The sequence below is a fragment of the Lactuca sativa genome, chromosome 8 (genome assembly GCF_002870075.4).
Source record: "Lactuca sativa cultivar Salinas chromosome 8, Lsat_Salinas_v11, whole genome shotgun sequence".
Classification (NCBI taxonomy): domain Eukaryota; kingdom Viridiplantae; phylum Streptophyta; class Magnoliopsida; order Asterales; family Asteraceae; genus Lactuca; species Lactuca sativa.
The window spans coordinates 113,402,727-113,417,663 of NC_056630.2; the positions used below are offsets into that span (position 1 = coordinate 113,402,727).

Sequence of the window (14,937 nt, forward strand, 5' to 3'; positions counted from 1 at the left end):
CCACGGCCGGTAGCGGAAGCCACCACCCTATAGTGGTGGTGGTGACACACACACATACAACCACCTGTGGTGGTCGACGGTGGCACGTGGTGGCAGCCACCACCTCACGGTGGTGGTGGTGACTTTTCCGGCCAAATAAACACCCAACACCGCTTCACTATAATGAAAACACGCATACACATGAGAATAACGCCATACAACAACATACACACCCACCATGGCTGTCTTTGAGGCAGAAACCACCATGGTCGGCTGCCATGATGGTTCTTCACGGATCCCATTCGACAGAACCCACACTCACACGGAATTAGCACAATACAGCAGCATCCACACCCGCTTGGGAACTACGAACTCAGCCACATCGGTGGTAGGCGATGGTTTTGCGATGGCAGCTATCACCTCACGGTGGTGGCAGTGGTTTCTCTTTGGTTCTCGGTCAAGCAGCCACACCAACGAAGGAATGACTACACCACCCACACCTACACGTCCTTGCTCGGAGATAAACACAACCACCCACCTTGCGGTGGTGTACGGAGAAGACAACGCCACTGGAAGGCGGCCACAAAGACATCTATCGACGGTAAAGAGCACTGAAGTGAAGTGGTGGTCATGGCTGTGGTGTAACACCGAAGATCCGAGAAGAAGTGCCACCGTGAATGACCACAGTGGCAGATGAAGAAGAAGAAGAATGTGACGATCCTTGCGGTTGCAGACATGGTCTCGACCTTCACGCTTGTTGCCGGAGTCACTCTATCTGTGGCTAACAATATCGACGGAGGAGGGAACGACTGCTGGAGATGAGTGAGGTATAAGGTGGTAGAGGGTTGGCGGCTGCAATGGGTCTCTAGGGTTAGGGTTTCATAACCTTTAAATACCGGCTCCTTATACGACTTTGCCATGATGACCAAAATGGTCCCTCCAGCTCCAATTTAATTCGAAACTGATCCATATTTTACCCTTCTAACCCTCCTTTTACAAATTCTTTTCAACAGAAATCCATATGTTACCATTCAGCCCCCAAGCCTCTAAAATCTCTTCAATTTAAGTCCCAATAATTTCCATTTAGTCCCTGCCTTCCATAAAACTTACAAATTAAGTCTAGATTTTACACTTTTAACCCCCAATCTCTTAGAGTGTGACAATTAGCTCTACGAGACCATCATTTGATATACAATTATTTATTTTAGGGCTTCTATTCATTCATTAATTGTTACATCTTGGCACCTCCCACTGCATGACTGCCTCAATTTTGGCCGGGTCGACCAATATCCCCTCCTGGTTAACGAGATGTATGAGGAACTGAACCTCTCGTAACCAAAACTCACACTTTGAGAACTTGGCATACATCCTTCTCGTCTCATAAACATAATGACTGAGCGGTCAAGAATCGGTCTACAAACCCGATTCATCAGGTCCATAAATACTGCTGGCACGTTAGTGAGCTCAAACAGCATCATCACAAACTCGTAATGTTCATAACGAGTCTGAAACGTGGTCTTCTCCACGTCCTCCTCTCTGACCCGGAACTGATGATAGCCCGACCTCAAGTCTATCTTGGAAAACCAAGATGCGCCCTGCAACAGATCAAAGAGATCATCTATCCTCGGGAGTGGATAATGGTTCTTCTGTTGGATTAATGTATAAGTCCATAAATATAATTGGTAATACTTGACACGACCCGACATGGTCCGTTTGGGTTGCATGGCATCATGCATTTGGATAGACTAAAATGAGAGAAATAACACTTAAGGTTTGTTAATATATTATAAGTTCTAATTTATTAATAAGATTATTTAATTAGTATTGATCAAGAATTAATCTTGGATTAATTAAGTGATCAAAAGAAGACTAATTAAATATATGAGTTGATTGTGTAAATCATCCATACTTGTATAGTAGGCTAATGCTCCATCGATTATCAAGTTGGGCTAAAACCCATAAGATGCTCCATGGTGTATTTGAACCCATGGATCCAAGGAAATGGAAAGCCATGACAATTAGGGTTTACCCTAATTGTAACACTATATAAAGATCATATTCTTGGGAAAATCAGCCACTATGAGATGGTAGAAAGGGTTAGCCGATTTTATGAAGGGTTCCAATTTCTCTCAAGTCCATGTGTATTTGGTGTTGTGTGAACCATTTGAGGTGTCACACTTGGCGCACTAGGCACTCAAGCTTCATGCAGACATTCTACATCAAAGAGGTATGTAATTCTAACTTAATATATTCATATGAATCAATGATATTATGCTAGTTAGGATGAATACCTTGGAAAGTTCATATTTGCATGTATAATAGAGAAAACATAGATCTAAGGTATTTAGGGTTGCATGTACACTTAGGAGTGTTAGAATGCTCAAAACCCAACAGTCGTATCAGAGCCTAGGCTTGTTTTCAATTATACTTGATGCAAATTGCTGAAAAATGCTGAAAAAATCGATTTTCTGGCTTTCTGGGCACTGGACTTGCCGAGCCCACTAATGAACTCGCCGTTTCCATGAAGAAAATCATCATACTCATCGAGTAGGTTGATACACTCAACGAGTAGGATCCTCAGACAGCATATTTTTAAGTTTTTTTTGGCTAGAATTGGACTAGGAACATTACGCTAAGATGTTTTTGGACTTATAAACTTGTTTTTGATGTGGTAATGTTCATGCTAATCCAATTTCAAAGATAATTATCAATAGATTCATGTTTTGTATTAGTTTAGTGATTAGGCTAATTACATGAAAAAGTTTGATTTGAATTATCTTGTTCTTATGAGTTGCTTAGATTAATAGAAATGTTAATTGATTATGTGCTTTCAATCCATTTTAATCTAAGAGTTGATTCTAAAATGTGTTTTTGTAACTTGTCCTCAAGTTATATGAAAAGTCACATTTAAGTTTCTTAAAACTCATAAAAGTTGGTGTTAGGGTACAAAGTCATGCTTGGATGTGGTGTTTTAGGCTTACCTTCTTGTATGTGTAAATGGGTTGAGTCTTTCCTATAAATAGGAAGTGAGTGACTCCCATTATGTAAGGAACCATTTGGAGTGTTAGACTAGAGAGAGAAACTTGTACAAACCCATTTGTATATCCTTTCTAGATCTAATATGAGCTTACAAAGATTTATTTACTCCCTGTGTTCTTGAGTTTACATGATGATTCACTAGATCTTTTCTAATTCCGCACATGCCATCATAATCAACACCACTACAATTGGTATCAGAGCGGGTGCTCTTGATTTGATCAAGAATTGATCCTTGATGGTTTTCTTGATTTAATGATTCATTTTATGATATTGGATCTTCGTGGTTTAGAGAGTTTGGATTCTAGAAATCGAATTCATCTTTGATTCTACTCATAATTCGATTTTCTTCACTAGAATTCAGGTGATTTTTACTTTCTCTCTCTAGAAAACTCATTCAAAATCACTTTCTCTTTCTAGAAATCTTCAAGTTAATGTGATCATGGTGGAAATGGTGTACTTGGAGTGTGATTTTTGGATTGTGATCATTAACGATGTCAAATACAAAGTCGGTTTAGAACAATTTATTGGATTAATATTGAAAAGCAGGATGATTTCATGGGATACTTTGATTTCTTATGGAGGTTTGAAGAATGATCATGGAGGATTGATTTTTCAACCGCTTTCAAAGATTGAATGCTTGACTAAAGCTTACAATAATTTGATGATTGAGAGAGATATGAAGAAAGGAAATGAAAAAGATTTGTTTGATAAGTATTTCATTTCTCTTATTGAAAACCCGAATGATGTTCTTGCTCTTCAGTTTGTTGAAGATGTTCTTGAAGTTCATGATAAGAAGATTCAAGTTGATTCTCAAGATGAAAAAGTTTTTTGCTCGATTGGAGTTCAAACCGATGATATTTTGTGTTCTTGTGATTCGTTTGAAGGAATGATTCCTTATCGGAAGCCGGTGATCCAAGAAATTCACAAGTATCAAACTCCAAAAGATTTGATTCAAACTCAAGAAGTTATGGAAAGTGGGTTCGTTCATGAAGTCAAGTCTTCAAGATGCAAAAAGATGAGAAAGAAAAAGAAGAAGAAGATTAATCGGAAAAATCGGGTTTACTCACAAAAATCGTCAAACGTTATGAAGCCAAAATTCGTTAAGCAAATTTGGGTTCCAAAGCAACAATCTCCAAATGTTGCATTGAATTTGAAGTCAAAACCCAAAAGTGTTGGTGGTTCTTTTGAAAATGTTCTTGGTTTGATGAAGAACACGAAGAACAAGTTGTACATCTCCCATAATGGGTGGTACAATGTTCAAATTGTAGATTTTCTCGTTCCAACAGAGGAACCAAGATCTTCTAGATTTGATTCGTTCATTACAAACAAAACTCTATTCGTCAAAAAGGTATCTCAAATTCTCAAATGGATTCCAAAACATCCATGATTTCGATTCGTGTTTTTCGTTTTTCAATTTTTGATCGATTTGCCTCATTGGATCTATTTTGTTTCAAACCCCATTATTGATCCAATTATTTTTGTTTTGATCAAAATCAAATTACACTCATTTTGTTTAAATTCTGGAAATTCTCTATTCATTCTTCAAATGTTCAAGCCCAATTGATATTCAACTTACTGTTCATGTCCGATTTCTTTGAGCCAAAATTCAGAATTATCTACTATTCATGAAGCCTAAAATATCATTCAATCGTAATCGGAAATACTTCGTTCATTTTTGTTCTTCACTCGTTTCTAGTTATTGTATTCTCGATTGATCTTGATAGTGAATGAAATTTCATCTTGTTGTTTTTATCAATCGATGAGTATAACTTTGTCTTGTGAATCGATCGTATTTGATTTATATAAATCTAAAGTCAATTATGATCAAGCAGTCAATATTTGATTCAATTGAAAGTCAACATAATCTCTGAAAGTCAAAATCGAAGTTTTTTTTTAATCGAAGGCTTGAAGTTCACAGTCGATGATTAGAAGTCAAGAATCGATGCTTCGATTGTCAAAGAACGAAGACTGTGAAGTCGTTTTGGGAACTTGATTGGTGAATTGATTTTTGATTTCGTATGGTTGGAGTCTGAATTCGTTTTTGATGATCAGAAGAAATTGATATCAATGATCAACTGATTTTGGTTGTTTGAGTGATGAACTAATTGAGACTCGCAATCGATAGTAAATGGTCGAATGATTGAAATCAGTTTCATTTGGTTACATGAGAATCAATTTTGGGTTCGCATATCGATCTTGTTTTGAATTGGAGGTCAAGATCATTCACATCTGGGTCTCAATTGAGTTCGCATATGAAGATGATTGGGTTTGGATTTTCGCATATGAGTGAATGAAATCAATGCAAAAATTCTTGTTGCAAAGGCAGTGAAGATCAAAATCGGGTTCACATAATGTGCTTTGGTCAATTCTGAAGTCAAAATCAGTTCGCACATATGGTCACGATTTGTTCTTTGGGTTAATTGAGTTAGAGATGTGAAGGCTTCGTATTGTAAATTGGATGATTGGGTTTGAAGGTCAAAGTGTTTCGTTCGCATCCATGTTACAATATGCGAAAGTTGTTCATTCACATCTGTTTTCGCAAGTGATTTGGGAAGTCGACACTTGATAGTCGAAGATTTTGAAGTCGATGTGCGAAGATTAGTATGCGAAGAATTGTATATCGACGTGCGAAGAATTTGTCTGGAACGTGCGAAGCATTTCACTGGTTAACGAATGGGAAGAAGAAAAACAATTTTCGAAATTGGTCCCTAATGTTTTGAAGATATGGCAAAAGAGGTCCAGTTTCGAATATTGAGCAAAAATTATGAAGAATGCATAAGTTTTGAAAAGAGTCCATGTAGTTTCAAAATGCTGGCAGTTTATACCCAACTTCGCAAATGGGTAATAAAAGCTGAGAAATTGCAGAATTTTCATTTCTGGTCCCTGCAGTTTGTGCGAATTTACACATTCTACCCAGTTTCGCAAATGGGGGTGTGTTTCGCATATTTGGTTGTTTTTGGCGGAACGGGTCCCTACAGAATTCTGTTATTGACAATTTCTACCCGGTTTTTGAAAATTTTTGCAACTTTCTTTGAAAAAGTCAAAAATTTTCATAAATTGGAAAATTTTTGTGGCTTTTTCGTGATTGTTTTTCCGCGCAAGATTTTTGGTGATTCATTTTTGGTACACATCAAGGGGGAGTATTGTGAAGTTTATTCCTCGGGAACTTCTCACCCTTTATGGGTTTTATAATCATTTTTTGATTATAAAAAGGGGGAGCATGATGGGTATTCGAAGCTTCTCGGGTTTGTCGGATATTCATTAGCGGATTTGAAGACCGATGTTACTTCGAGGGGGAGTTTTGTCTTGATCGCACGAGCTCGTTGGATACCGAAGTCGGGACATCCAATCCTAACTTTGAGGGGGAGAATGTTAGGGTACAAAGTCATGCTTGGATGTGGTGTTTTAGGCTTACCTTCTTGTATGTGTAAATGGGTTGAGTCTTTCCTATAAATAGGAAGTGAGTGACTCCCATTATGTAAGGAACCATTTGTAGTGCTAGACTAGAGAAAGAAACTTGTACAAACCCATTTGTATATCCTTTCTAGATCTAATATGAGCTTGCACAGATTTATTTATTCCTTGTGCTCTTGAGTTTACATGATGATTCACTAGATATTTTCTAATCCCGCACATGCCATCATAATCAACACCATTACAGTTGGCAATGGTTACAAAAATGAAGAGTCTTGTCCTCAAGTTATGGAGGTTCAAGAGTCACTTCATTAAGTAATAAAATATGTAACCTTAATTAATTCCATAAGTTACAAAATAAAGAAAAGTTACATTCTTTTATTAGTTAAAAGTCTTCCATAACTTGTCCTCAAGTTATGGAACTTGAAGAGTTTTTAATTAAAACTACTTTAAACACATAAGTTATGGAATGGATTAGTTTTGAATAGTTTCAAAACTTGCCGTCAAGTTTTGGAATTTGAAAAAGTTTCACTTATGAATACTTTAATTCCAAGTTAGCCCTTAAAATTTTAAAAGTTAAAATTCAACCCTTATAATTTATAATATTATAAGTTAATAATATTTATATATATGTATAAGAGTAAAGTCAGTCTTACTGTTAGTAGGCCTCATTCACGAAGCCGGTCTATAAGGGGGGTATAAGGTTACTGCCTATAAAATGGCAGTTTAATGGGTTTCCACTCTCACCCACCGCTTCCTTGACCGGTGGAGGGTCGTTAGTCGAACGGGTAGGACAAGGACTAGAATTTTCCCTTCATTAAAATTATTAATGATAAATACTAAGTAACTAAACCTTTTATAAATACCCAATATTAGTTACTTAGGAAAATGTGAATAAGGTGCTAATCCATGAAATTACACTTTGCACTTTGCTTAAGTCACTAACCTGGATTTAAAAAGGTAGTCAAAGGGTAACTTAATGTTTATAATAGTATCGGTGGAGCGGGTGTGGTTAACTGACACATCGATTAAGGGGTAAACACTTAAGGGTACCAAGTATATTTGCATGGTTATTCACACCTTGTTTTGTGATCCTCGACATCCCAGTCACGAAACCTGAAGGGCACACTTGAGATTGAAACATGCCATTGAACAGTTCAATGAATCTAAAAAGATCTAGGAGTTTCAGATCCAAGTAAAACCTAATTAAATTATTTCATTTTCATGGTGGAAATTGGTGAATCGTCATTCACCTACCTTCAAGTATTTTATAGCTTGGATTACGACATCCCTCTTCTGAGTTATAAAATAGTTTGTAGGGTCCTAGCTGATGTGACATCGAGCTCCGGCAAGTCTTCTAGTCTTCTGTTGCGGCGGAGATCTAGACATCACAATCACAGAGACGCGTTAGAGCCGTCCCAGGGACTGTGCCCCGGGAGCGGACATCGACGGTCAAGTTAGATCAACCGGAAGATCTGAGATGGTCCTCCATAGCTGCAGAGAACCATCTTGGTGCTGGTGGTGGTGTATGGTGGCTGACGGCGGCGGGTGGCGGCTGAGCCACCCGGCCGGAGTATAGTGGCGGTTGAGCTGTGGGGGAAGATCCCTCTCCATGGAGGAGATACTATTCATTATATACGGGGCAATTAGGTCAGGCCTTGGGCCAGCCCAATTTAGGCCCAACTAGCAAGGAGCTAGGCAAGGCCGCCCGGAGGCGCCGGGCGGGACTGGCGGGCACGCTCCAGGCAAGACTGGCGGGCGCGCACCAGAAAAGACTGTCAAGGGAGCGCCAGGCCGGGCCGGTGGGAGAGTCCCTAGCAAGGCTGGCAAGGGAGCGCCATGTCGGGCCGTCGGGAGAGTCCCCAACAAGGCTAGTAAGGGAGTCCCCAGCAAGGCTGGAAAGGGAGCGCCAGGCCGGGCTAGTGGGAGAGTCCCCAGCAAGGATGGCAAGGGAGTCCCCAGCAAGGCTGGCAAGGGAATGACATGCAGGGCTGGCAGGGGTGCGCCAGGCCAGGCTGGCGCTCTAGAGTGGTCTAGGCCATGCTAATGGACCATATATCATCAAGTCCCCCCAGTATGGTGTTATTGGTACGCGGCCAATGACATCGGACTGGAACTAGTTATATAAACCAGCAGGAGAGTCCCCGGCGAGGCTAGTGAGGGAGTCCCTAACAAGGTTGGCATGGGAACGCCAGCCAAGGCTGGCAGGAGCATGCCAGGACAGGCCGATGCGCTAGATCAGTATAGGCCATGCTAATGGACCATATATCATCAAGTCCCCCCCAGTCTGGTGTTATTGGTACGCGGCCAATGACATCGGACTGGACTTAGTCATATAAGTTGTGCGTCGTCAAGTCCCCCTAGTCTGATGCGATTGGGTTACTGACAATCAGATCAGACTAGATAAAGCACCAATACATTAAATAATAAAGAGAATAACCGAACCTCGCCCACGAAAGCCGTGGGGTTGTATGATGAGCAAAACATTGCTTATGCAGCTCGAGATAACTTGGTACTCCTTCATTGATAGGAGTGTGAGGTTGCTAAGGACTGTTGCGCGACACTGATGTCGATAAAATTTCGGATCGGGGTAGCTAAGAAGCGTAACTTCGCCATGTAGTCTCTGAGACTGTTATTCGGCATAGATGTTGTTGTAGTTACGTGTAAATGGAATAACAGAAAAACCATCTACATAGTCTGCATTAATAACCGTCTTGGAGGTATTTTTTGCTTGGGCTGCACCTAGCTAGATTCCCCCCAGTCTGATGTGGGTAGCGTAGGTAGCCGCATCAGACTATGTCGTCGAACCAATAAACCGTAAGGTTGTTGACCATAATATAAGTAGCAGCGATTCTGAGAGTTGGGCAATTAGGTTGCTAGCGAGGGTCACATAGTGAGACTATTGTTGATAGCCAAAAAACAGAATTCTTGAGGAATAAGAAGTGAGGCTATAGGTAGGAAATATACAGTAATATTGTTGCTGAGAGCCAGGCAACAGAGGTGCTAAGGGATGAGCGGTGAGGCCAGAGGTATGGGTTATGTAACAAGACCGTTTCTGAGGCCCAGGCAATAGTGATCCTGAGGGATACGCAGCGAGGCTACAGGTGGGGTTACGCAGCAACACCGTTTCCGAGAGCATGGAAACAGAGATGTTGTGGGGTACACGGTGAGGATACAGGTAAGGTTACATGGCAAGACCATTTCCGAGAGCCAGGAAACAGAGATGCTGTGGGATACGCGGCGAGGCTACAGGTAAGGTTGCATAGCAAGACCGTTTCCGAGAGCCAAGAAACAGAGATGCTGAAAGGTAGTAGGTAGCAAGGCCGCTGACGGGATGACCTTCTTGCTGGAGATTAACCTCAATATAGCAAGTTTTAATGTGGATAACACTTCATCAATCGTCTGAGCACAAGAGAACCATGATGACTATGAGAGAGGAAGCACCGAGATCATGGTGTTAGTCGCGAAATAAGCTTGTGATGCGCGACGATGCGCGACTTAGGAGAATGGCTTGGGCTTAGCAACTAACGATCATGGAAATGTTACGTGGGGGAGCATCGCGCGGAATGGATCGGGCTTGGCTGCTAGTGACCGTAGATACATCACACGAGAGAGCATCGCGAGGAATGGATCAGGCTTGGCTGCCAGCGACTGTAAGTACATCACGCGGGAAGGCATCGTGTGGATTCATATAGGTAAAGGTTGCGAGCCTTTGAGCCTCGTTGGCGGAGCATGCCGTTAATGGAGTCGAGCTGAGAAGTCAGGGGAGTCAAGGAAAGGATGCCGAACCTTGCATGCGGAGCGTGCCACTATAATGAAGTCGAGCTGAGAAGCCAGGTGACTCGAGGCGAGGGTACTGAACCTCGCATGCGGAGCTTGCCGCTATAATGGATCCGGGCTGAGAAGCCAAGCGACTCAAGGCAAGGGTGCTGAACCTCGCATGCGGGGCGTGCCGCTATAATGAAGTCTGGATGAAGAGCCAGCTGACTCAAGGCAAGGGTGCTGAACCTTGCATGCGGAGCATGCCGCTATAATGAAGTCGGGTTGAGAAGCCAGGCGACTCAAGGCAAGGGTGCTGAACCTTGCATGTGGAGCGTGCCGCTATAATGAAGTTGGGTTGAGAAGCCATGCGACTCAAGGCGAGGGTGCTGAACCTCACATGCGGAGCGTGCCGCTATAATGAAGTCGGGCTGAGAAGCCAGGCGACTCGAGGCGAGGGTACTAAACCTCGCACGACTGGGCGTAATACCCTACGATCTATGTGTCTAGCTCGTGTGACCAGTCTGGGTTAAAGCGGAATGGTACCTGATGCTTTGATTCCTCGCTAGTCGTACTAATAATTGAGGCCTCGGTGTCTCGGCTGTTTGCGGAGAGCTATGTGGTAGTGCTACTTAGAGCTTGATAGTGTAGCTACTGTTAAGAGGTGCGTAACAAGGCTGCTGTTAGGAACTGGTCAGCAAGGCCGCTGAGGCCCAGGCAGGGAGCTGCTAACAATAGGTGAGCAACACGACCATTGAGAGTTGGGCAACAAGACCACCGAGAGTTGGACCACGATGCTGCTCTTTCAACCCGGAATACTAATGTCGTCTTGGGAATGCACTACCATGCAGTGTATCAATTCTTCAAGTACTTTAACTCTTCCCCTTCGGAATAAAAAACACTTCTACATGGTGTCGCTAATCTTTCTCCCCCCCCCCATTTTATTTTTATTATAGGAGGCGGAGAGAGAGAACGTTGGATGCATAGCTGCTAAAATCTGAGAAATACAGCTACTAGAAAGAGCTAGGCGATTCAAGCAGGCCGACAAGAGCTGGGTAGCGCTACCGCTGAGAGTTGGGCAAGGCCACTGCTGGGAGGTAGACAATGTAGCTGCTAGTGTCCAGGCTTTACGGCTGCTGGGTTTGTTCGTATGGTTGCTTATGGCCGGGCTGCATGACTATTGATGGTTGAGCCGTGAGACTAGTGAAGGCCGGTCAACATGAATGGTGAGGGGTGAGTAGCGAGAATGCCTGCAGTTGGTCACCACGATTGCTGATAGTCGAGCGACGCGGTTGCTGAGGGTTGTTTCGAAATACTTCACGAGTAGTAGGAGCTACTACTCTTTCCCTTCCTCTTTTTTTTCTTTAGAAACTGTCAAGTGGTCCAGGCCACAACGCATATTCTGAAAACGTTTTTGTTGAGCGGGGGCTCAGCACGTGAGCGTTGAGTGGTTACTCTTTTTTTTGTAAAGTTGGTGGGCTATATGTTTCTTTGTAGATGAAATAGCCCATAAAATTGCCTAGGAAAAGCCCAAGGTGAATTTGTTGTGCTCGATTTGGAAGAGATTCATAATTCAAATTATGACGAGCCTACTTGCAAATTATAGGCCCAATGCTAATTTTTCTTTTGTTAGAACAACCCAAAATAAATACGAGTCCAAATTATCAGCCCAATCTAAAGTTGCTGGACGTGGCAACCCAAATTGGTTATAAGGAAAAACCCATTTTTTTTAAGCGAGATGGAGATAAAAAGTCTTCCATGTTTGGGCCCGTCAACATTTTTTGTTTAAAGTGTATTGTATAGGTTAGCCAAACATTTAATTCTTTCTCTCTCTTTTCTTTTCTTTGCTTTGAAACATAGACATGCTGTGGGTGGCCCATTCTTTCCTTTCAGCCCATTGGAATTAAAAATTGGCTTAAGAAGAACTCAAGATGCCAAAAGTGAATTAAACGGCCCATGTACCAATATATGGGAAGCCCAAATCATAGCCTTGATAGTCCATATTAATTGATCAACCCAATGCTGATTTTGTTTGATTCGTGCAATACTTATAGGCCTGCCCTACTTTATTTCATCAGTTTTGGAAAAGGGATCCCAATGTCTCTCATTGTGAGATTCCCAGAATAAGACACGCGACTGGAGATGTGGCTGCTTCGTCGGAACTCGCCGGATATAGAGGGAAACTAGGCTACGAGTTCGCCGGCAGTACTAGGTCTGGTGATCGTCATTTGAAGGCTTTCGGTGACCGGAGGTGGATTGGCTTCAGCTGTCATCGACGATTCAAGAAAATGACATCTGCGATCGCAATTGTTGATGATTCAGAGATTAATCGGCGATGACAGGTGGTCTGGAGGCAGTAACGACAAACATTGAGGCTACTGTGGTCGTCAGGTGGCGAGGGCGTAACTGGTGGCGGCGAATCGATAAAACGAAGGGCCGGAGGCGCTTTGGATCCGAGTTTCCCCGGCGATGATGGTTTGTTTACTCGCTTCCTGAAGATGATCGCGATAGGTGGTCGTCTGGGTCGTTGGGATCGACTAATCATGGTCTGATTTTGACTGTTTGATGCTAACTGGTGGCGCTTTGGATCCAATTTTAGTTGGCGGAGATGGTACTGTTGTTGAAGGAGGTTTATCGTGGCAGCTGGTGGTAATAGGCGGTGGTAGACAGTTGGAGCTGCTGTCGCTGGGCGCCAATGAGCGACCGACGATCAGGGGTTGCTGGGTCAGTGATCACTTCCAGGGGATGAAGGTCGTTATTGGAATCCAACAAGTCAATGAGCACTAATCTAAGTCAGAGATGGCGATTGACCGACGATGGTTGTGAGCCAGAACTGGTGTGGCCAACAGGTGGTCAACTTGGTTGCTGTCGGCAACAGGATGAGGTTGCTATTGATTGTGCGTCGTCGAGAGGCACGGGAGCTGATGGTGGTTCATCTACAAAGATCACGTGGTGGGTCCGCTTCTTTTGTCTTTTCTGTATATGGAGAAGTGGACCAGGTGGGTCCCTCATGGGTTTTTGTCTTTGGTTTATAGCATATACTTTATACTATCTCTCCCCCTTCTTTTTTTTCTTTGAAACGGTAAACTTCAAAAGTTTACCATCACTGTAATTCTCACTCTAACTGGGTTTATGGTAAATGTATTTTGAGGATAGATAATTTTGGTGAAATGATGGTTAACATCAAACGGTTCTTGAAAGTTATATAAGATGTACAAACATTATAACTGTATGTACAAGCGAACTTAAACAGGTTGTATATCCAAAATCATTTTCGGAAATGAATTATAAAACTGAAAATGGTAAAAATTCATAAAAAATTATTTCTTTCTCCAAATTTCTAAACTACTTGAATCAAATTGTACATAGAAAATCATAAATTAAATAAGATTTTCTAAACACGTGGGTAAAAACCGATAAAACTTCCTTCTTTTTCTTTTCAAAGTTTTTAAAAAGAAACATCAGATTAACAACGAAAAATTATTTTCTTCTCAAACTTTTTGATAAAATCCCAACATAAATACAAAAACGGATCTGAAACATTCATTTCTCTTAAGCTTACTCAACAAGATATCAAAATATGAACAAGAAAACCGATTTGAAAATTTTCGTTTTCCTTCTTTAAGCTCTTAAAGGAAACACCAAAAATATGAACAAAATAGGATAAGAATTCGATTTTTTTTTGTGAAATAGACAAATATCTTAGTTGTGCTTACAAACAGCTGATGCAAGTAGTGAGGTTGTTCGTAGAAAATATTAACTAAAAACGATTTTCTGACAATATATGAACTGAAAATGAAATAATAATTTATAAAATTTTCTTTTTCTTCTGAACATGCTCAACAAACCCAGCAGGATGTGAACAAAAACGGATCTCAAAAGGTTTTGGCAAACTTTGGGAATATTTGAGTGAAGAAAATCGTGTAGATCTATAGATCTGAACTAAAAACGAAAATGGATCTACAGATCTAAAAGATTGTGAAGAAAGTTTGGAAAGATCTTGACAAGAAACAAGATCTGAACCAATGTGAGTAGAAATGTACAGATCTAAGCAAACTTGATGCGAAGAACAGCAGATCTGAGAGAAAAATGAGCTTGAAACCAACTAAGGCTTTTGCTACTTGCTCGAATCCGGGATGGCGTCAAATGATGCGGCATCGAGCTCCGACGAGTCTTCTAGTCGTCTGCTGCGGTGGAGATCTGGACATCACAATAAGAGAGACACGTTAGAGCCGTCCCAGGGACTGTGTCCCGGGAGCGAACTCCGACGGTCAAGTTAGATCAACTGGAAGATCTGAGATGGTCCTCCATAATTGGAGAGAACCATCTTGGTGCTGGTGGTGGTGTATGGTGGCTAACAGCGGCGGGTGGTGGCTGAGCCACCCAGCCGGAGTTAGTGGCAGTTGAGCTGTGGGGGAAGATCCCTCTCCATGGAGGAGATACTATTTATTATATAGGGGTCAAATAGGTCAAGGGGAATTAGGTCAGGCCTTGGGACAGCCCAATTCAGGCCCAACTAGCAAGGAGCTAGGCATGGACGCCCGGAGGCGCCGGGCGGGACTGGCGAGCACGCCCCAGGCAAGGCTGGCGGGCACGCACCAGAAAAGACAGTCAAGGGAGCGCCAGGCCGGGGCGGCGGGAGAGTCCCCAACAAGGCTGGAAAGGGAGTGCCACGCTGGGCCGACGGGAGAGTCCCCAGCAAGGCTGGCAAGGGAGCGCTAGGCCGGGCCATCGGGAGAGTCCCCT

At 42.3% G+C, this 14,937-nt stretch overlaps 1 protein-coding gene across 1 annotated transcript in view; it reads left to right on the forward strand.

The window, feature by feature from the left end:
* The first annotated feature begins 3,457 nt into the window (after positions 1–3,457).
* The window catches only part of LOC128127816 (uncharacterized), a 31,255-nt gene continuing 19,775 nt past the window's right edge, over positions 3,458–14,937 (forward strand). Inside the window, exon 1 of the mRNA XM_052766518.1 lies at positions 3,458–3,799. Coding sequence (XP_052622478.1) covers positions 3,458–3,799 — 342 coding nt within the window. The remainder of the gene's footprint in view (positions 3,800–14,937) is intronic.